This window comes from Macrobrachium rosenbergii, chromosome 13 (assembly GCF_040412425.1).
Source record: "Macrobrachium rosenbergii isolate ZJJX-2024 chromosome 13, ASM4041242v1, whole genome shotgun sequence".
Taxonomy (NCBI): Eukaryota; Metazoa; Arthropoda; class Malacostraca; order Decapoda; family Palaemonidae; genus Macrobrachium; species Macrobrachium rosenbergii.
In genome coordinates, this window is record NC_089753.1 from 30,658,290 (window position 1) to 30,681,412 (window position 23,123).

The 23,123-nt window shown below is 39.4% G+C and overlaps 1 protein-coding gene across 1 annotated transcript in view; it reads left to right on the forward strand.

The window, feature by feature from the left end:
- LOC136845112 (agrin-like) overlaps positions 1 to 23,123 on the forward strand; it is a 694,081-nt gene that overhangs the window by 609,583 nt on the left and 61,375 nt on the right. The window contains 1 exon segment of the mRNA XM_067114940.1: positions 21,832 to 21,967. Within this exon segment, the coding sequence (XP_066971041.1) occupies positions 21,832 to 21,967 (136 nt within the window).

A 23,123-nucleotide genomic window follows, 5' to 3' on the forward strand; every position in this document is an offset into this window, starting at 1 on the left:
GGGATTATCTCTGATTAATCTCCGGGGGATAGATGATATAGTTATTGTTTGGTTTATTGTTTTAATAAGAATTTTAATAGGAGTTTCTTTGGAATTGGTGTCGACCACTCCCTGCGTCATTTGGTCTCCCTGTTTCTAATGGATGTTTATGGTTGATGTTTTTCATGTGAAAGGTTGTATATTGTGTATGTTAGTTTGACAACTAGGGTATTCGAGGGGCGAAAGACCTGGGTATTTTAATTGGTGGACGGGAATAAAGTCGCAGGAAAAAAGTCACAATTTTGACTAGGAAAAAAAGTCAAAATTTGGGCTAGGAAAAAAGTCACAGGGAAAAAAGTCACAAATTTGGCTAGGAAAAAAGCCACACGGGAAAAAAATCAGACTAGGGAAAGAATCACCATTTTGGCTAGGGGAAAAAAGTCACAGGAAAAAAAGTCAAAATTTGGCTAGGAAAAAAGTCACTGGGGAAAAAAAGTCACAATTTTAGCTAGGAAAAAAATCACCGGAAAAAAGTCACATGAATTTATGGTAGCCGGTAATAAAGTCTCAGGGAAAATTTAACAGTATTTCTTAGGGTAATTATCTTTATGAGATTTACAGTCTTTTGTTTATGTTTATACGCAAATCCTCAACGGGCTTGTACTAAACACGCACCAGAGGTGGGTACATGTCACATGCCGGTTTAAAACCCTTGGGGGTCACTATCTAGGAAAGGTTAATGTGACTTTTTCCTGTGACTATTTTTTTCCTGTGACTATTTTTCCTGTGTGGTGCCCTTATAACCAGTGTGCTCAAAACTTGGACTGTAACGTAGTCTCTATATCATAGCATTTCTGTCTCCTTTACCAGGGAATGCTCTCTCTCTCTCTCTCTCTCTCTCTCTCTCTCTCTCTCTCTCTCTCTCTCTCTCTCTCTCTCTCAGAGAGAGAGAGAGATCTAGGCAGCCAGATGTCATCATTAGTGAGAGAGAGAGAGAGAGAGAGAATGTCATCATTAGTTACAGAAGATATCATTAAAAGAGAGAGAGAGAGAGAGAGAGAGAGAGAGAGAGAGATCATCATTAAAGAAGAGGAGAGAGAGAGAGAGAGAGAGAGAGAGAGAGAGAGAGAGGCCGGAACTCGTATAATCACACCTAGCAACACGACCGGACCGATCCTGAACATCCAAAACAGAAGGCGAGATCGCAGCAACAACACAGCGCCAGCAACAGCAGCAGAACAGCAGCGGCGCAGCAGCGTGCAGGAATGGTAATTCAAGCCTGCATGATTCAATTGTTCATAGCAACTTCCTTTGGCGAGGCCCCCCCCGCGCGAGACCTTAGTCGCAGATCAAAGGCACAACAGCCATTGCAACTTGGTTTCTAAATTTCGCTTAATTGCTCCCGGACTGCAAGCGGGTCGTCGTCGCCGCCGCTTGCAACTCGGGGGAATGGGTTGCAACTTGCAACTTGCTCGCTCTTTTCCTGCGCCCAGAAGTCACCTGTTTTACTGAATATAGAATTTAGGCCAAAGGCCATCACTGGGACCTATGAGGTCATTCAGCGCTGAAAGGGAAATTGACAGTAAAATGTTTGAAAGGTGATCAGAAGGAAAACCTCAAAGCAGTTGCACTATAAATCAATTGTCAGGAGTTGAGGAAAGTAAGGTGGAAGAAGGAGATTATGAAAGGAGGTACAGTAAAAGGAACGAAAGGGGCTGCAGGTAGGGACCGAATGCACGCTGCAAGGAACCTCAAGTAATGCCTACAGTGCACCACATGACGGCTGTAGCGGATGTTACAGAAAACTCGATTGCACCAAAGAAACTTAACAGCCCATTTTTTACTTGTTTTTTTTCTAAGAGCAAAAGTTAATGGGGTGAGTAGCCTAAGTGGCAATGTTTACCCAGGCAGAAGAAAAATAAAGAAGAAGGGGAAAGGAGAATAAAGATAAAATGAAAGGAGAAGAACAAGCGCCACTTCTTAAAACAGAAAGAACCAGCAGACCTTCAGCCTCTCCGAGAAAGAAAGTCATAGTGGTCAGTGTCGTGGCATGCCAGTCAGATCTGGCGGGTTCGCGTCTCCCCCAGGGCGATGAAAAATCATTGACTGGTCTGTATCATGATCAGTTACTGCTGCAGTGTTGGGGGGTCTGCTGCGGTTGGAGGTTGAAACCAACGTTCTTTGGAAGCTTGAAGAATTTCAAGTCAGTGGCCCCTTTGGTGTGCTTGTTCTCAGAGAATAGGTTTTGTCCACTGAAATAATAATAATAATAATAATAATAATAATAATAATAATAATAATAATATAAGAGACATTAAAAGCCTCAGCAGAAAGTGTATAAACGCACAAGATGGTCTGTGAACAAATTGCTGTGTCTGTCGGCGTCTTGTTAGCCAGTCCGTCAGATGTTTGCTGTTCACGGCTTACGGAGTTGAACCCCAGTTAGAAACTTGTTAGCCGGGGGCAATTGGACGTTTATTGCTTGTATTTCAATCACGGGGCGCCCGACCCAGCTTCCTGTGAAGTTGTTATGAGGCGAAATTGCGAAATCACGGGACTAAATACGTTTGGAATATTTTCAAAATTTTAACGTGAATCTTATTTTCTATGTCCTGTGAGACCTCGGGAAGTTTTTAACGTAAATAAACGGGTTTTATGGGAATACTTATATTCCGAAGTCGACATTTGGCTTTGAAACACCTGTTTTAATCATTTCCGAAGTCGACGTGTGGTTTTGCAACACCTGTTTAATCATTTCCAAAGTCGATGTGTGGTTTTGCAACACGTTTTAATAATTTCCAAAGTCGACATGTGGTTTTGCAACGCCTGTTTAATCATTTCCAAAGTCGACATATGGTTTTTGCAACACCTGTTTAGTCATTTCCGAAGTCGACATGTGGTTTTTGCAACACCTGTTTAATCATTTCCGAAGTCGACACGTGGTTTTGCAACACCTGTTTTAATCATTTCCGAAGTCGACATGTGGTTTTTGCACACCTGTTTAATCGTTTCTGAAGTGTGTGTTTTGCAACACCTGTTTAGTCATTTCCGAAGTCGACGTGTGGTTTTGCAACACCTGTTTAACAGCAAAGCCTTTGGAACCATGAGATATTCACTTGGGTCTATCAGTCAGTGTTTCATATTGGGTCTCAGCTCCGTTCATTTGCAATGTTGTTGGAGATTTTCTGCCCTAAAATGAAAGACTGCAGTATCTGCAAAAATAAAAAAACTGAGAAAAATGGTAGGTACTGCAGTTTTCCCTTGCCTTACTACTGATTTTGCAGATACTGCAAATGGGACCCCCCTTAATAAAGCATTGAAGAATCATTCTGAAACTGCAGTAACTTGTGTATGAGTGTTTCACGAGCCCAGTAGGTGACATATCTCAATTTCGAAAATTTTGTAGATACTGCAGTTTTCCATTTTAGGGCAGTTTTAGCGTAGGTCACAATTTTAATCACGTCCTAGTAATTCAATATGAGATAATAAATGCATACTCGCTTGCCAAGATACAAAATCTGCTATTACAGTGCACTTCCTTAGGCATTACAGACACTGTACTGTTACAATTGATGTGCGTAGCCATGTCATGACGTCTCATCACATACAGGAGACGTTATCAGTTTACATAATTCGTGTACAGTGGCACAGATAAATCTGTCAAAATGAAATGTTATGTACACGATATTGATAATGGTAAACGAATTATACGAGAAGCTCCCCATTTGCGTTGCGTTGTCGCGGTAATTGCTCGCCTTTTCGTCCTCATAGGCAAATTCTCGATGGATGCGCCCTTGTTCCGTTTGTTTAATGTCCGGTCAGGCCTCGTCCAGTTGCCGGGTAATGTCGACGTAGATACATTAAGGCCTCGGCTGATCGTTTTACCGCCCCCCCCCCCCTTCTCCCTTCCATCTCCATCCCTTGGTGGTATGAGATAAATCATATTCCCATAGTTGAAACAACTATAAATCATTTCCCGGTGATTATTTTCATGAGGACCGTCAGCTTAAGCTTCAATTCTAGAACAAATTGCTTCTGTATACATTCGTCCAGAATCTTTATGTGGATAAAGGAACTTCCTTCCTTCCAATCCCTGGACGCTGATCACCTTCCTTCCAATCCCTGGACGCTGATCGTTCCCGAAAGGTGGCTGGATCAGCTGAGGTATCGAGCTGATCCACCGGCTTTAAAATGAGCTGATGTTTTGAGCTCCCTCCCCCAAAAGCTGCCCCAGCGTGACGTATAAACATACCTTCTTCGTACGCTGGTAATTACGGAATTGAGAAATATGGCTTATACCACAATCCATCCCTTTCCTCGCCCGAGAGAGGAATTTCCGCGGGGGGAAAATATTAATGTACTTTTAGATTATCGCTGAGGAGAGGTAGACGGCGGCCCGTTTTTCATCGGCTGCTAATACACGGGAGTATAATAGAAACGCCAGGTGTTCATTTTATGCTTGATTACGGCGTCCATTAATCTTCCTCTCTCTCTCTCTCTCTCTCTCTCTCTCTCTCTCTCTCTCTCTCTCTCTCTCTCTCTCTCTCTCTGCCTCTGCAGTGCCTGTGTGAGGGTCTAAATTAATGGAAGATAGATTGAATGTGAAAAGCCTACCTGGAGTATAGTAATGGGGTGGGAGGGAGAGAGAGAGAGAGAGAGAGAGAGAGAGAGAGAGAGAGGAAGGCAATTTTTAATGGCTCTCGAAGGTAAAGGTCGTTTATCATTTAGTTTTTCGTCGGTTTTCCACTCAAGATTTGTTTAAGAATGTTTGAAGCATCGTCGACTTGTATCTCAAGTACTCCGAGAATATTTCTGAAATAATAACAGTCTTATATTTCCATGTAAACGAATTATTTGTGACTCTCAGATTGAAATTGAAAGTCATTAAGGCTTAGTCAGTAAGAGTAAATTGTAGCCGGGAATATTTTAGTTAGTAAGTGTGTGTGTGTGTGTATGTGTGTATGGGGAGGGAAGGTCTTAACGCATTGTTGATGAGTCTTTTGTGTAAAAATGCGATGAAGTGACAGATTGTTATAATTATCAAGATGATTTACTTTGCCTTCCAACTAACTTCAGCGAAGGGGAAACAACTTATTGGTGATATCTAACTAATTATAGGGGAAACAACTTATTGGTGATATCTAACTAATTATATATATATATATATATATATATATATATATATATATATATATATATATATATATATATATATATATATATATTTTTTTTTTTTTTTTTTTTTTTTTTTCCGAGATTTCTTCCTTCATCTAAAAATAAGTATCTAGCCCTTCAAGAATTTCTACAACGTTCAGTCTGGGAGGCTTTTGGAAAAGCCTCGACCATTCAATCAGTCTTGTTTTCTCAGGCTCCAATATCTTACCGGTTTCTCTCTCTCTCTCTCTCTCTCTCTCTCTCTCTCTCTCTCTCTCTCTCTCTCGGAGTATATCTCAAGCATCTTAACTACATTAAGCGGCTTTTCTTTGAAGTTCGATTTCTTCATATTCTCTTTGACAGACGGGCTTTACAACCCCTTTTTTTTTTTTTGTTTACTTTTTCCCCCGGCGAATTTCTCCTTCGTATAATATTGACCGAAATCTCTTTTTAATGATAATATCAATAGCCCACTGGCGATGCAGAGAGGAATTAATATATGATTATAAACTTCATGGCGCCGTGAAAGAGTCTTCTTTTGCCCGACTTATTACTTTTCGTTATCCTTCTTTTCACGCTGAGGATTTTCAGACGTCTTTAATGACGAAACTGAACTCTTTTTTTGGGGCGGGGAAGGGGGAATTATTTTCGTCGTCAACTTCTCGGTTTTTCTAATGGCTATAACTATTATTATTATTATTATTATTATTATTATTATTATTATTATTATTATTATTATTATACATGTGTGTAACCAAACCAATTGATCACCTTGCTAGATAATCAGTCTTATTATTATTATTATTATTATTATTATTATTATTATTATTATTATTCATGTGTGTAACCAAACCAATTGATCACGTTGCTAGATAATCAGTCCTTCTTCTTCTTCTTCTTCTTCTTCTTCTTCTTCTTCTTCTTCTTCTTCTTCTTCTTCTTCTTCTTCTTCTTCTTCTTCTTCTTCTTCTTCTTCTTATTATTATTATTATTATTATTATTATTATTATTATTATTATTATTATTATTATTATTATTATTATTATTATTATTATTATTATTATTATTCATGTGTGTAACCAAACCAATTGATCACCTTGCTAGATAATCATTCTTATTATTATTATTATTATTATTATTATTATTATTATTATTATTATTATTATTATTATTATTATTATTATTGATTATTATTATTATTATTGAGAAACAAATCACAGTTATGTACATGTACATATATTTAAGGATAAAACTGTACAGATAGCTTTCGGGAATCTGGACAGCTGTATTTTTAAATATATATACATATACATAACTGTGGATTTGTTTCTCCAATAATAATAATAATAATAATAATAATAATAATAATAATAATAGAGTAATAAAATCTAGCAATGTGTTTGAATTAATTTCGTTATACAAATGAAAATAATAATAATAATAATAATTTTAATTATACAAATGAATAATAATAATAATAATAATAATAGGGGAAGCCTAGCAATGTGATCCATTGGTTTCGTTACACACATGAATAATAATAATAATAATGATAATGAGTTATAGCCATGAGAAGAACAGAGAAGTTGACAATAAAAATAATCCCGCCCCCCCTTTCCCAAAAAAAAACCCTTCAGTTTTATCATTAAAGGGATCTGAAAAATCCATAGAGTAAAAAGAAGAATAACGAAAAGTAATAAATCGGGCAAAAGATTCTTCCGTCATGGCGCGAAGCAGTTTATAATCATATATTAATTCCTCTCTGCATCGTCAGTGGTCTATTGATAACGATATTAAAAAAAGATATCAGTGAATATTATACGAGGGAGAAATTCGCCCAGGAAGAAGTAAAAAAAAACAAAAAAAGGGGGTGGGGTTCGTAAAGCCTGTCTGTCAAAGAGAATATGAAGAAACCGAACTTCAAAGAAAAGCCGCTTAATGCAGTTGAGATACTTGAGATACACCGGAAGGGGAGCCCCCCCAAAAAATATATAAAAAAAAAAGACTGTAAGATACTGCAGGCTGAGAAAACAAGCCTGATTGAATGGCCGAGGCTTTCTAAAAGCCTCCCAGACTGAACGTTCAAGAAAAATTCTTGAAGGAAACACGAATGAAAAAGGAAATCTCGTGGGGGAAAAATAAATTTAAAAAATCCGCGTATTGGGGAGTAGTGCCGTCAGTGAACTCCATGCGGTGCACTGTAGGCATTACTTAAGGTTCTTTGCCGCCTGCCTTCCTTATGCCCCCAGCTGCAACCCCATTCGTTCCTTTTACTTTACCTCCTTTCATATTCTCTTCCTTTACATCTTACTTTCCTCAACCCTCTCCTAGCAATTGATTCAGAGTGCAACTGCTTTGAGGTTTTCCTCCTGTTACACCTTTCAAACTTTGACTGTCAGTTTCCGTTTCAGCGCTGAATGACCTCATAGGTCCCAAGCACACTGGCCTCTGGCCTAAATTCTATATTCAATTCAGTTCAATCCAAAACTGAACGTTGAAGAAATGCGTGAAGGAAAAACGATTGAAAACGAAATATACTTATTTTTAGATGAAGATGAAATCTCGAAGGGGGGAGGTGGGGAAATAAATAAGAAAATAAGTAAAAGATACGAAACGCACCAAAGCCAAACATCGCAGATCGCGGGGTAGAGGCGCTTTACCAAAAAGGAATAAATTTCAGCCGAGCCCCAAAATACTTTTAACGGAAAAATCGGCGGCAGACTGGAGCGGGTGGGTTCAACAGCTCTGGCGTTGTCCATTATCAGCCAGTGACTCGTAATTAGAGAGGATACCAGACCTCTCTCTCTCTCTCTTTTTATTTTCTCTCCATTTATTTGCATATATATTGGCGGATGAATATTTTGAGAGCAGGCTGTTTCGGAATCTCTCTCTCTCTCTCTCTCTCTCTCTCTCTCTCTCTCTCTCTCTCTCTCTCTCTCGTCATGTGGGCTAGGCGATTGAGAGGGGTCAGAAAAGTTTATGTAAGAAAAATAAAGTTCAAAAATGCGCCGGAGTTTCTTCGGCTCAATCGAGTTTTCCGTACAGCCGCTACAGCGTATAATCAAGGCCACCGAAAATGGATCCATCGTTTGGTGGTCTCGGTGTAATGCTGTATGAACCGCGGCCCATGAAACTTTAACCACGTCCGGTGGTAGCCTATGTTGTTGGCACCTATATCGGTGCCAGACGCACGATCATGGCTAACTTTAAACCTTAAATAAAATCAAAACTACCGAGGCTAGTGGGCTGCAATTTGGTATGTTTGATGACTGGAGGGTGGATGATCAACATACCAATTTGCAGCCCTCTAGCCTCAGTAGTTTTTAAGATCTGAGGGCGGACGGAGAAAGTGCGGACGGACTGACAAGTAGCCACCTCAACAGTTTTCTGTTACAGCAAACTAAAAGGATAACTTCATCCTGTCTCAGGGCAGAGAATAACTATTCAAATTTCGGCCATTTATTTTCGGGACGCCATCATTCAGAATTAAAAGCATTTTATTTTTAGAGTGAATGAAGAGGCCTCGCGCCCTATCGATAAAAGATCCTTCCTTCTTTTGGGCGGACGCGGGTTGATCGATGGCGGGCGAATTTTAATTGCATGCCAAGACTTTGTAAATTATGCGGTGGGTACGTTTTATTTATTGATGTATGAAATTCTATAAAAATTGATGCTTTGTGGGCGTGAATTGCTCCATCGTCTACTACTGCTCGTGGTGTGAGCTCAGCGTCGAAGCCTCCGTCAGCAGGATCGAATATCTTTCGTTGTCTCTCTTCCAAGAGGACGGGCATCACACAGTGGATGTGTGGAGGAGAAGGCCGGTGGTTCCATTGGCTGCCTAATTTCACCCTCAAGGTAGGACCGCCTCAAGGTAAATCGGTACAGCTAAAAAAAATTGAGGTCACGTGGCCTCTTCCGGGAGAGATATGGAATCCTCTCCTTCTGTTGCCCGAAAGGTAACCTCGTCCTGTCCTTTAGTCCAAAGCATTGCAACTGGGTACAGTTTTTTTTTCCTTCGTGGCCAGGGGCACGCGCGTGCGTGTGTTTGTGTGTGTATAAATTCATGTCTGGTTTTGTGCACATATGTGTTCAGCAATACAGAAAACGTTAGTGATAGATTAACTGTTCTGAGAAATAAGCAGGATATCGCTTAAGCCTTTTTTTCTACTTTGTGATGCTGTAATCTCGAAGAAGAAGAAGAAGAAGAAGAAGAAGAAGAAGAAGAAGAAGAAGAAGAAGAAGAAGAAGAAGACGAAGAAAAAGAAGAAAAAGAAAAAGTAGAAGAAGAAAAAAAATTATGGAAATGGAGAGGATCATCATATAATAGTTCGTACACTCTCTCTCTCTCTCTCTCTCTCTCTCTCTCTCTCTCTCCATTCTTGGTAAGGTTCATTCTCTCTCTCTCTCTCTCTCTCTCTCTCCATTCGTGGTAAGGTTCATTCTCTCTCTATCTCTCTCCATTCGTGGTAAGGTTCATTCTCTCTCTCTCTCTCTCTCTCTCTCTCTCTCTCTCTCTCTCTCTCTCTCTCTCTCTCTCCCATTCGTGGTAAGGTTCATTCTCTCTCTCTCTCTCTCTCTCTCTCCATTCTCTCTCTCTCTCTCTCTCTCTCTCTCTTCCCATTCTCTCTCTCTCTCTCTCCATTCGTGATAAGGTTCATTCTCTCTCTCTCTCTCCATTCTCTCTCTCTCTCTCTCTCTCTCTCTCTCTCTCTCTCTCTCTCTGTAATGTCAATCCAGATCCAATTTCAGATAAAAGTGCGCGATACCCCTTCCAAAAACTGGGGGCACAAACAGGTGCTTCCCAGGTGCCGCGTAATTAAAATGAGATTAAGGGTCGCCTTCTCTGGGAGGTCAAACGTTTCGGGGAAAATCGATGCGGCTCCATCTGCTGCCGCTGAATAGGTCCACGGCTTTGGTGGGGCGGTGTGGGGGGAGCTGGAGGCGAGGGCCATATTTCTGTCAACCTCTCTCTCTCTCTCTCTCTCTCTCTCTCTCTCTCTCTCTCTCTCTCTCTCTCTCTTTCCATTCGTTATAAGGTTCATTCTCTCTCGATCTCCATTCGTGTAAGGTTCATTTCTCTCTCTCTCTCTCTCTCTCTCTCTCTCTCTCAAGGTCTCTCTCTCTCTCTCATTCTCAAGATTTCATCTCTCTCTCTCTCATTCGTGGTCTCTTCATTCTCTCCTCTCTAAGGTTCATCTCTCTCTCGATCTACATTTCCATTGGTAAGATTCATTCTTCTCTCTTCTCTCTCTCTCTCTCTCTCTCTCTCTCTCTCTCTCTCTCTCTCTCTCTCTATGTGGGTGCATTTCTTTAGAACTTGATAGTTTCTGACTAAAGATTCATTGATAAATAAACATCATCATCACAAAACTAGTTAAAAATGCGCGGTCGAGTTTCTGTACAGTTCGGTTTAAAGACTCAGGGCCACCGAAAATATATATATATGAAAGAATATCCAGTACCCTGTCAAGAATTGCTTCAAAAATTACTACGAACCATAAACAACTGCGTGAAATATCTCGAGAACTGAACTCACCTATCATTCTCCTCTCATCTGTTAACGTTCCCTCTCTCTCTCCCCCCTCCCCTTCTTCTTCTCACGGGAAGAAGAAGAAGAAGACAGACGCGTATGAAACAGAGAAAAGAGGCCCCTCGTCACATTTCCGTATCCCGGCCCATTCTTCTCCCTCCTCCCTCAAGAGTGGTGCTTCTTATCGCTCTCCGTGCCTTACCTGGCGTCTGTCAGTTCCTCTCGCCAGCTCGATTTATAATACCTCTGGGAGCTATATTTATCCGCGTCTCGTTCGCCTTGTTATTCGATTTTGCGCCGGAGATGTTTTGTGCGTCTGAAGAAGGCCTGTCTGACAGCGCTCGATTCCTCCTCTTCGTGTGGTGCTAGGGTTTGGGGGCGTGCAAGTTGTTGGCGAGTCTGAGGTCTCGAGAGATTCAGCAAAAGCTTTTTTTTTTTTTTTTTTCTATAAAAGGAAACTATTGTGTCGGCTTTGTCTGTCCGTCCGCCCTCAGATCTTAAAAACTACCGAGGCTAGAAGGCTGCAAATTGGTACGTTGATCATCCGCCCTCCAGTCATCAAACATACCAAATTGCAGCCCTCTAGCCTCAGTCGTTTTTATTTTAAGGTCTCAGTTTGCCATAATCGTGCTTCTGGCAACGATACAGGCCATGCCACCACCGGGCGATGGTTAAATTTTCCTGGGCCGCGGCTCATACAGCATTATACCGAGACCACCGAAAGATAGATCTATTTTCGGTGGCCTTGATTGTACGCTGTACAGAAAACTTGTTTCGGTTTGAAGACTCGGCTTGTACTTTTGTTTAATTTTCGATCGATCTGGAAGACGTGACATTAGCTGTGCCCATATTTTAGATTTGGGAAGATGGAACCACAGCCTGTGCTGCCGTTGTAATCTCTCTCTCTCTCTCTCTCTCTCTCTCTCTCTCTCTCTCTCTCTCTCTCTCTCTCTCTCTCTCTCTCTCTCAGTGATGCAACTGTGCAGAATGGAAAAGTTGGTCTCAGGTGCTGAGAGCCTTCGTCTTTGCTCTTCTTATGCCCGAGGGAGAAGGACAAGCCAGAACGAGTAAGATGGTATCCATTTTATTTCCAACGATTCCGTATGTCTTTTGAGTTATCGTTTTCAACGAGAACAGGATTCTCATAAGGTGTTACGAATAAGAATAGGATTCCCTTAAAGTGTTACGTATAAGAATAGGATTCGCTTAAGGTGTCAATCTATCTATTATTTGTGTACGAATAAGAATAGGATTCTCTTAAAGTGTTACGTATAAGAATAGGATTCTCTTAAAGTGTTACGTATAAGAATAGGATTCGCTTAAGGTGTCAATCTATCTATTATTTGTGTATGTATATATACATATATACATATACATATTATAGATAGATTGACACACACTTATAGATACAGATATGAAAATTACACGGGGTGAATATATAAATCATCCCTTCAGCTAAATATGGACGTGATTCGATACAGATAAATCACAGACGTTCACGAAATGCTATTTAGATATTGTTTAATCTTCCCCATTTTGATTTGGCATAAAAGTGGTTGAGTCTCTAAGCTCCAAGGATTATCTCGAGTTTTTGAACTGGTGTTAGCCTTAGTTATATCTACCTTTTATTTCGTTATGACGAGCCGTGTTTATATATATATATATATATATATATATATATATATATATATATATATATATATATATATATATATATATATATATAATGTTTTGCTGTTGTGACAGAGAGAGAGAGAGAGAGAGAGAGAGAGAAGAGAAGAAGAAGAAGAGAACATGATAAGAAGAAATAATTCACTGCCATATTCATAATTAAAAACGGGACGGCCTCCTCACCGTAATCCTCATCCCCTGCGGGGGTCTTAACCATTCATCAGACTCTCTCTCTCTCTCTCTCTCTCTCTCTCTCTCTCTCTCTCTCTCTCTCTCTCTCTCTCGACGCCAGAGACGCCTGAATGTTTTTGACAATGTTTTCGATGCCTCTTCGAGCTATCCGAAAACAATCAAGACGGCACAAGGGCCTCCTCTATTTTTATCCACCCGAGCCATTTTGGCTCGCAATAGATTTCTGGTCCCGTTTCACGATATAATCCGATTTCGTCGATTTCGTCTCTCCGTTTTGTCTTTTCTGTCTGCCGTTTAGTAGAAGGGGGTAGGGAGATAGTGCCGTCAGTGCACCTCACGTTGGGTGCACTGTAGGCATTACTAAAGGTTCTTTGCAATGGCCTTCCTTAGACCCGTAGCTGCAACCTCTTTTTCAGTCCTTTTTAGTACCTTCATTGATATTATCATTCTTTCCATCTTGCTATCCACCCTCTCTTAACAATCGATTCATAGTGCAGCTGCGAGGTTTTCCTCTGTTACACCTTTCAAACCTTTTCCTGTCAATTTCCGTTCCAGCGCTGAATGACCTTATAGGTCCCAGTGGGAGGTTTTCCTCTTGTTACACCTTTCAAACCTTTCACTGTCAATTTCCGTTCCAGCGCTGAATGACCTTATAGGTCCCAGTGGGAGGTTTTCCTCTGTTACACCTTTCAAACCTCTTCCTGTCAATTTCCGTTCCAGCGCTGAATGACCTCATAGGTCCCCAGTGCTTTTGGCCTCTGGCCTAAATTCTTTATTCCATTCAGTTCATTTACGAAAACCAAGAATCATAGCTCAGAATTTATACCATTCTTAAGATACGGAATATGAAAGTGACGACAGGATCTTGAAATACATAAAAAGAAAAAATAAAAAGCTGATTGAGATTTCGTTCAGCGTCGGCGCAAAGCGTTCTTCAGCTTTGCAACGCTTTCCTTTCTAGGTCACGTAACTTCTTCTTTTTTTTATGTATTTTTTTATTTATTTTTTCCTCTTCCGTACTTCCAATCCCCGTTTTTTCCCCTTTGATGTATCCCTTTGTGGGTGTGCGCGGGGATTTTCTTCACCAAGGAACTGGAGGAAAAAAAATAGTGTGGGTCTTTTGCTTGTTTAGAATTCTGTTGCACTCCTTAGACCGATGGGAATTTTAGTGCTCTGTAAAAGAAAGCTGTTGTGCCGGCTTTTTGTCCGTCCGTCCGCACTTTTTCTGTCCGCCCTCAGATCTTATAAACTACCGAGGCTAGTGGGCTGCAAATTGGTACGTTAATCATCCAGCCTCCAGTCATCGAACATACCAAATTGCAGCCCTGCAGCCTCAGTTGTTTTATATTTTATTTAAGGTTAAAGTTAGCCATAATCGTGCTTCTGGCAACGATAGAGAATAGGACACCACCGGGCCGTGGTTGAAGTTTCCTGGGCCGCGGCTCATACAGCATTATACCGAGACCACCGAAAGATAGATCTATTTTCAGTGGCCTTAATTATACGCCGTAGCGGCTGTACAGAAAACTTGATTGCGCCGAAGAAACTTCGACGCAATTTTTAATTGTTTATGATTATGCCTAGATTTCAACATGTTTCAAGACATTCATTTTAGTAGCATTGGTAATTAATGCAACTTTTGTAAAGCCTTATATATTTATTATATTTCCCTATTTTGATCATTTCATTAGGGTTTTATATCACTGTAAAATCCCCGCCCGGGGGGTTAGTGCCATCAGTGCATCTCACGGGGTGCACTGTAGGCATTACTAAAGGTTCTTTGCAGCGTTCCTTCTTGAGGCCCCCAGCTGCAACCTCTTTCATTCCTTTTTACTGTACCTCCATGCATATTCTCCTTCTTCCATCTTGCTGTCCTCAACCTTATCCTAACTTTTTCCTGTTAATTTCCGTTTCAGCGCTGAATGACCTCGTAGGTCCCAGTGCTTGGCCTTTGGCCTAAACTCCATATTCCATTCCATTCCATCGCTGTAAAATGCGAACAAGCCAATAGGACGATTATGTATCGCCTTTCATGTATAGATTTATAACAGCGATTAGAGGGAAATATTAACAATAGGAAGGTTCAAAGTCAAACCAGCCACCTAATTAGCACTGAAATGGGCCAATCAACGTGAGCACCTTTACGTCCATACATGCTTGTATACATACATACATACATACATACATACAAGTAGTTATTTATGTAATGTACATATATATGTGTGCGTGTGTAATATAAATTATATATGTATATATGTGTGTATATATATATATATATTATATATTTTGTTTGTGTAATGTAGTGCGTGAATGTATATACATGTTTGTATGTATATGTATGTATATATATATATATATATATATATATATATATATATATATATATATATATATATATATATATATATATATATATATATATATATATATATATATATATATATATATAGTATATATGTAGAGAGAGAGAGAGAGAGAGAGAGAGAGAGAGAGAGAGAGAGAGAGAGAGAGAGAGAGAGAGAGAGAGAGAGAAGGCGCTCTGTTAAAACAATAACAATTATATGAAACAGCCCCTCTGACTATGATCGTGAAGTGAGGGACAATCTATAGCTATGTATATAAGGTGAGAGAGAGAGAGAGAGAGAGAGAGAGAGAGAGAGAGAGAGAGAGAGAGAGAGAGAGACGGATGAATGATTGAATAGATCTTGTCCGACACGAATGCCCAAGTCCCTCGCCCTATGAAACATGCGAGAGGCGATCGATCCCGGGAGAGGGAAACAAGATTTTGAAAGGGACATCGCCGCCATTCGATGACATCATTATTCACCGTCGCCACCGGCGAATCATTTGTGAATTAGACGAATCTTCCCATCGGGAGTTGCCTGATTCGCTACTTGAATAAAACTATTCACTAGATTCGAGAATAACTGCTGTTTCCCGGTCGGATGGGGAATTGAGCTGGAATACAAAATTTAAAGCCAAAAGCTAAGAGCTGGGACCTATGAGGTCATTCCGCGCTGAAAGTTATCTTGGAAAGTATGAGGGAAGGGTGAGAATATGAACGGAGGTACAGTAAAAGGAATGAAATGGGTTGCAACTAGGAGCCGAAAGGACGCTGCATAGGATGGAATATAAAATTTAGGCCAGAAGTTAAGCGCTGGGGACCTATGATGTCATTCAGCTCTGAAAATAATGTTGAAGAGAATATGAACGGAAGTACAGTAAAAGGAATGCAAGGGGTTGCAGCAAGGGGCCGAAGGGACGCTGCAAAGAATCTTGAAGTAATGCCTACAGTGTACCACGTGAGGTCAACTGACAGCCGATCAGATGGGGCATACTGACCCATTCCAGGATTTCTTTGTTTTCCTAATTCAAGGCTACGCCAGGCGATATGTACTTTGAACCCAAGAGAAATAACTTATAAAATATTTGATTTGTAACCAGTTATTTTAATTCATTCCTTTTACTGTACCTCCGTTCATATTCTCTCTCTTCCACCTTACTTTCCACTCTCTCGAACAACTGATTCATAGTGCAACTGCTTTGAGGTTTTCCTCCTGTTACACCTTTCAAACCTTTTACTGTCAATTTCCGTTTCAGCGCTGAATGACCTCATAGGTCCCAGTTCTTGGCCTAATTCTCGATTCAATTCATTTCACCCGTAATTACGGCCTACGTGTATGTGTGTTCAATTTCTGATCCGTAATCTTTTGAATAACTGGATAGATTTCGAATAAAAAAGTAAAAATGGCTCCAGTGAGGCGTTTGATCTTGACGGCATAACCAAGGAAGTCAAGAATCTTTACCCTTTTTCATTTGATTAAGCTCTGGTGTAATTTCATCAGTTGTGTAAACTGGAGATAACCGTTTTCATTTTCCCAGCTGCGCGTGAGATCTTTTATGATGAAGTTTTTACACCAAAGCCTTGAATTATTAAATAGATCAAAGGGTATTTGTGGTGGACAGTTTGTTTCCCATGTTAGGTATCGACCGAGTTCAATCTTCCAGTGAAACATTATTATTATTATTTTTTTTTTCGTCTAAGTCATCCTATTCGACTGGGTGGTTTTTATAGGGTGGGGTTCCGGGTTACATCCTGCCTCCTTAGGAGTCCATCACTTTTCTAGTAGCACACTCTTCTGCATGAGTCCTGGAGCTACTTCGGCACCTAGTTTTTCCAGATTCCTTTCCAGGGATCTTGGGATCGTGCCTATTATTATTATTATTATTATTATTATTATTATTATTATTATTATTATTATTATTATTATTACAAAATAATAATACTGAAGATTTAGATAATAACATAAATGAGAAATATATAAATGGGAAAAAATAAAAATCTATTAACGAAATAATAAAATTTTGAGAAACTAATAATAATAATAATAATAATAATAATAATAATAATAATAATGGATTCGGTGTACATATATTTAATGACAAAATAATGATAATGAAGATTTAGATAATAATAACATAAATGAGAAATATAAAAATGGGAAAAAATAAAAAATCTATTATAGAAATAATAAAATTTTGAGAAACTAATTTTAATAATAATAATGGATTCGGCATACATACATACACACACACACACACACATATATATATATATATATATATATATATATATATATATATATATATATATATATATATATATATATATATATATATATATATATATATATATATATATATATATATATATATATATATATATATATATATATATATATTATATGAAATTTTATCACATCACCGTGATTCATATACAAGCATTAAGCTACAAACGTCCTTTAATATCCAATTCGCTCTACCTCGGAAATAATATATTTTCATATATGTTACCGAAGGGGAATTTATTGGTTGATAATAAGTTCGTCGTCCCGTGGGCTCGAACCAGCGAAGGACAAGAACTCAGGACTACAGTGACGCCTTAACCCACAAGGCCAACAAGTGAGGTAGAGCGAATTGATATTGAAGGACGTTTTAGCTTAATGCTTATAATGTTTATATATATATATATATATATATATATATATATATATATATATATATATATATATATATATATATATGTGTGTGTGTGTGTGTGTGTTTATAATATGGGTCCGCTAGTGTTTTTCACATTACGTTTCCGTTTCCTCATTACTAATGTGAAGCACATTAAGATTTTCATATCAGAATTATGGTAATCACGATAACTTCTCCCGCCAAAAGAAACCCAGTTTGTTAAGTTCCATCAGAAGGATATTACGCTTAGTCATGACTCTAATTTGTATATGTGTGCGCATATTTGTTTAAGTGTACCACGAGTATGCTAATTATGTCCAAACATAAATACAGAAATCCATGTTTACCCACCTGTACTTGCTGAGCGACGCTTGACTGAAATACTGTGAAACGCTGCAACTTATCTTCAAAGAGTTGCAGAAGTTGCAGTGGCCAATAGCACTGTGATACGCACGCCGTCTGCTAATGCAACGTGTGCAACTTACTCCATTGACAGTTAGCGAACGTATTACTCTTGATTTATATCTTATACGCGAGTCAAATATCTTGCGATTGTAATTTATAACTTGGACGTTAACGTCATATATATATGTACGAAAAAATAGCGAGTCTTGGTCTCAAGGAGGCAATAATATTATTCTTGGTACTATTTTCATAACTGGAATACCTTTGTCTTTTAAAACAGATGATATATTTTAGTTGTGCTTAAAACCCAGTAGCTAAAGATGGTACTTGTCTAGTAGTAGCAGCGGTAATGCCATGAACACAGCTATTTGATAAGGAAATTCCTGTGGGCATTAAACAAAGAAAGATTATAATCGTAAACGAGATCTGTGTTGTATTTAAACGAAGCCTCACAGAATGCTATCTGTGTCCCGAGAGAGAGAGAGAGAGAGAGAGAGAGAGAGAGAGGAGGGGGAAGGGAAAGGGGGGTGGGGTTTGGAGAGAAAGCCAGCAGCCGGCAGTAAAAAAAGAAAGTGTAATACGGTCATTTGTAGAAACAGGCTGTGACATTAGCGAAAGGAAAGCGAGGTAATAGCAAAAAGAGAAAGCGTAACTGCCTCATTTCCAGGAGTGAGAGAAAGGGGAGGGAGAGAGGAGATAGAAAGAGGGAAAAAAAGAATTCCCCCTTTTTTTTTTTTTGTAGACAACGGGTAAAAATCACCATAAGGAGGAGATTTGAACAAATGACTCCATTACCTGGAGGTAAAACGTTCTGTCTGGGAATTACTAATGAAATTCAGCCGGGATATACTATTTTGGTCTTGGCTGAGGGGGGCTGGGGGGGGGGGGAAGACGCCCTTATAGAGTGTCCCTTCCCAGCACGTCCTTTTGTCCATTGGATGGTCGGCCTTATGATGATGATGATGATGATGGTCAAAAGGAGAATGATGATATGGGTGACGAAACAAAAAAAAGGCTTCAAAGGTCGCGATGGGAGATAAAAGAAATGATTTTGATGACAGGGAATTCAGGAGAGAGAGAGAGAGAGAGAAGGAGAGAGAAAGATTGAGGGAGAGAGAAAGAGAGCGAGGGAGAGAGATTGAGGGAGAGCGAGGGAGATGGAGAGAAAGAGGGAGAGAGAAAGAGAGAGTGAGGCGAGATTGAGGGAAAGAAAGAGGGAGAGAGAGAGAGATTTAGGGAGAGAGAGAGAGAGAGATTGAGGGAGAGAAAGAGAGAGAGAGAGAGAGCGAGAGAGAGAGGAAGAAGAATAATGAAAGGAAAACTTTGAAGTGAAAAGAAAGTGCAACGCAAGCTCAGTTCTGCAGAGAGAAAGAGAGAGAGAGAGAGAGAGAGAGAGAGAGAGAGAGAGAGAGAGAGAGAGAGAGAGAGAGAAGAAGAACAATGAAAGGAAATCTGTGAAGTGAAAAAGTGCAGCACACAGGATCAGTTCAACAGAGAGAGAGAGAGAGAGAGAGAGAGAGAGAGAGAGAGAGAGAGAGAGAGCGGAATAGGGTTATGAAACGAATGGAATCTCGGGCACGGGGTTATTGTAAAAATGGCGGCGGAGGGAGTGACGGAGTGGAACTATTGAGAGAAAAACCGGAGAGGGGGAACGGAGAGGATTAAGACTAACGAGAGAGTACAGATGGAAATAAAGTATAAGGAAAAACATTGCGAGACCGATGTGATTGGGGATCCAGGTAGACGGATGAAGGTCGATAGACAGATAGATTTAGGGGGAAGAGAGAGAGAGAGAGAGAGAGAGAGAGAGAGAGTTCAAATTGTAAGCAACTGAAGTATATACAAAAGGCAAAAAAATGAGAGAAAAAGAGAGAGAGAGAGTTCAAATTGTAAGAAATTGAAGTATATACAAAAGGCAAAAAATTGAGAGAGAGAGAGAGAGAGAGAGTTCAAATTATAAGAAACAAGTATATACAAAGGGCAAAAAAGTGAGAGAGAGTTCAAATTATAAGAAACTGAAGTATATACAAAAGGCAAAAAAATGAGGGAGAGAGAGAGAGAGTGTTTGTGTTCAAATTATAAGTAACTGAAGTATATACAAAGGGCAAAAGAGTGAGAGAGAGAGAGAGAGAGATAGAGAGAGAGAGAGAGAGAGAGAGTTCAAATTATAAGAAACTGAAGGATATACAAAAGGCAAAAAAATGAGAGAAAGAGAGAGAGAGAGTTCAAATTGTAAGAAACTGAAGTATATACAAAAGGCAAAAAAATGAAAGAGAGAGAGAGAGTTCAAATTGTAAGAAACTGAAGTATATACAAAAGGCAAAAAAATGAGATAGAGAGAGACAGAGAGAGTTCAAATTAAAGTAACTGAAGCATATACAAAAGCCAAAACAAAATAAGGAGAGAGAGAGAGAGAGAGAGAGAGAGAGAGAGAGAGAGAGAGTGCGTCCATGGCTTGACAACTTACTTTGGCAAGATGCGCAAAAGAGATGCCTTCGCTTGCACGAACGAATACCAAGGGGAGAGATTTTGCAGTTTCTCGTTTTCAAAGCCCTTCTGGAACTGATTTTTCTATCGAGATTTGGATTCACTGTTTCCTTCATTTCCCGTTTCCTTTCTCCGTGCAAAAATTGTTCTTCGCGTGAGGGATTGTTATTGCAAGTGCCGCAGTTTTTGCAGGTCTCGCAATTTTTACCCAGTCGTATTTTATGACTTGTTTCGTCAGAGTCTTGCGAATTATTATTTATTTAGTTCTTACGTTTTTGTAGTGTCGTCTGAATTGGCCCAACTTTTTCCTCTTTTTTTTATTTTCGTTTAGACCCGGGTTTTTAATCTGTTATTTTGTTCTCCCCTGTCGACCTTCACCAAAATAATATATATATGTATATATATATATATATATATATATATATATATATATATATATATATATATATATAATGTAATATATATATATATATATATAGGTGACTTCTAGCTGCTATATCAGATTATACATTATATTAATATTATACATATTATTATTGTTTTAAACGGTTTTGAAATTACACATCACACACGCACTGCACGCACGCACGCACGTTAAATATTATACACACATATATATTGTTTATATATATTTATATATATATATATATATATATATAAAACGCACGAATTGAAAAAACTTTTATTTTTTCATGACAGGTATTTTTGAATTGTATTGTTTTTATTTATTTATTTATTTATTTTTTTTTAGATTTATGACACATAGTTAGAATGATCTTTTGAGCTATTTGCAATGTGAGTGTTGAAAAATCGTTTATTTATTCATTCCAACCATTTTCAAATTGTATTCTTTTTATTTATTTATTTATTTATTTTTTTAGATTTATGTGCTGTACACAATCTTTTGAGCTGTTTCAATGTGTTTTCGTTTAAATTCATTCCAACCATCAACATCTCTCTCTCTCTCTCTCTCTCTCTCTCTCTCTCTCTCTCTCTGTTATGTGCTGTATACAACTTTAGTCAATATCTTTTCGTAAATGCACCCGAGAACATAAAATCTCATTGAAATAATCTTCCTTTGATCTCTCTCTCTCTCTCTCTCTCTCTCTCTCTCTCTCTCTCTCTCTCATATGCTGTATTCAACTTCAACAAATATCTTTTCGTAAATGCTAAAGAACTATAAATCTCATTTGTAATAATCTTCCTTTCTCTCTCTCTCTCTCTCTCTCTCTCTCTCTCTCTCTCTGTTATGCTGTATACAACTTCAACAAATATCTTTTCGTAAATGTACCCCGGAACATTAAATCTCACTGTAATGACCTTCCGTAGATGTGTCCTCCTCCTCCTCCTCCTCCTCCTCTAACTTTTTTTTTTTTCTCTCTCTCTCCCTCCAGATCCCTGCGAAGACATCTCGTGTCCCGAACGCCAAATTTGCCAGCTGGACCGAGACCGCCAGCCCATCTGTCGTTGCAACGACGTCTGCGCGAAGGATTACGACGCAGTCTGCGCGTCGGATGGCAAAACTTACACGTGAGTAGATGTGGTATTGAACTCGTTTGGAACTAAGGTGGTGATAATATGTTGTTGATATTGTTTTCTTAATTTTGGTGTTCCTTTAGGTGTTATTCAGTGCGAGATTGTGGAACCCCGGGGTTGCTTTCACCCCTACCCTACCGATCACCTGGGGGCGGACAAACAGGTTTGCAGGGGAGGGTGGATTTGTCATGTCTCCCATACCCTCCCGGTCCCCTACCAACCCCGCCCTAACCCGGGGTGGGCAGACAGATTTGCAGGAGGAGGGTGGATTTGTCATGTCTCCCCTACCCTCCCGATCCCCTACCTACCCTGTCCCCAACCAGGGCGGACAAACAGGTTTGCAGGAGGAGGGTGGATGTGTCATGTCTCCCATACCCTCCCGATCCCCTGCCTACCCTGACCCCACTCAGGGAAGACAAACAAGTTTGAAGGAGGAGGGTGGATGTCTCCCTTACCCCCCACCCCGTTCCCCTACCTATCCAGCCCCACCAGGGGCGGACAAACCGGTTTGCAGGGGGTGGTTGGCTGTGCCATGTCTCCCCTTCTGTCACCTGGGGAAGGACAAACAAGGTCCACTAGGATTTTAATTTTATAGATATATATTATTTAGTCTTTTGAAGGATGTCAGTGAATTCCATTATCAGAAGTTCTTTCAACGGACTATTGGATTAATCCTTAATTGATTTTCAGGTATTCCACCGGCTAAAACCCCATTAGTTTATTCTCTTTGCAGAGTCCCTTAGGTCCCTAGCTGCAACCTCTCATATTCCTTTTACTGCACCTCCCTTCATATTCTCTTTCTTCCACATTACGTTCCACCTTCTCTTAACAGTTGATTCATTGTGCAACTGCTTTGAGGTTTTCCTCCTGTTACACCTCTCAAACCTTTTACTGTCAGTTTCCATTTCAGCGCTGAATGACATCGTAGGTCCCAGGGATTGGCCATAGGCCCAAATTCTATATTCAAGTTAACTCAACTTAACAGGGATAATGTCTTGCCTTGTGAGATATTCCTATTAGGTTTAATATAAAGAGAAGCCTTATTTTAACTTAAGAAATAAGCACAATATTCTAGAGGTGTCAGTAGTTTATGAAGAATTTTTATCAAATAATAATAGGAAGCTAAACTGTTTCTCCCGTCTTGAAAAAA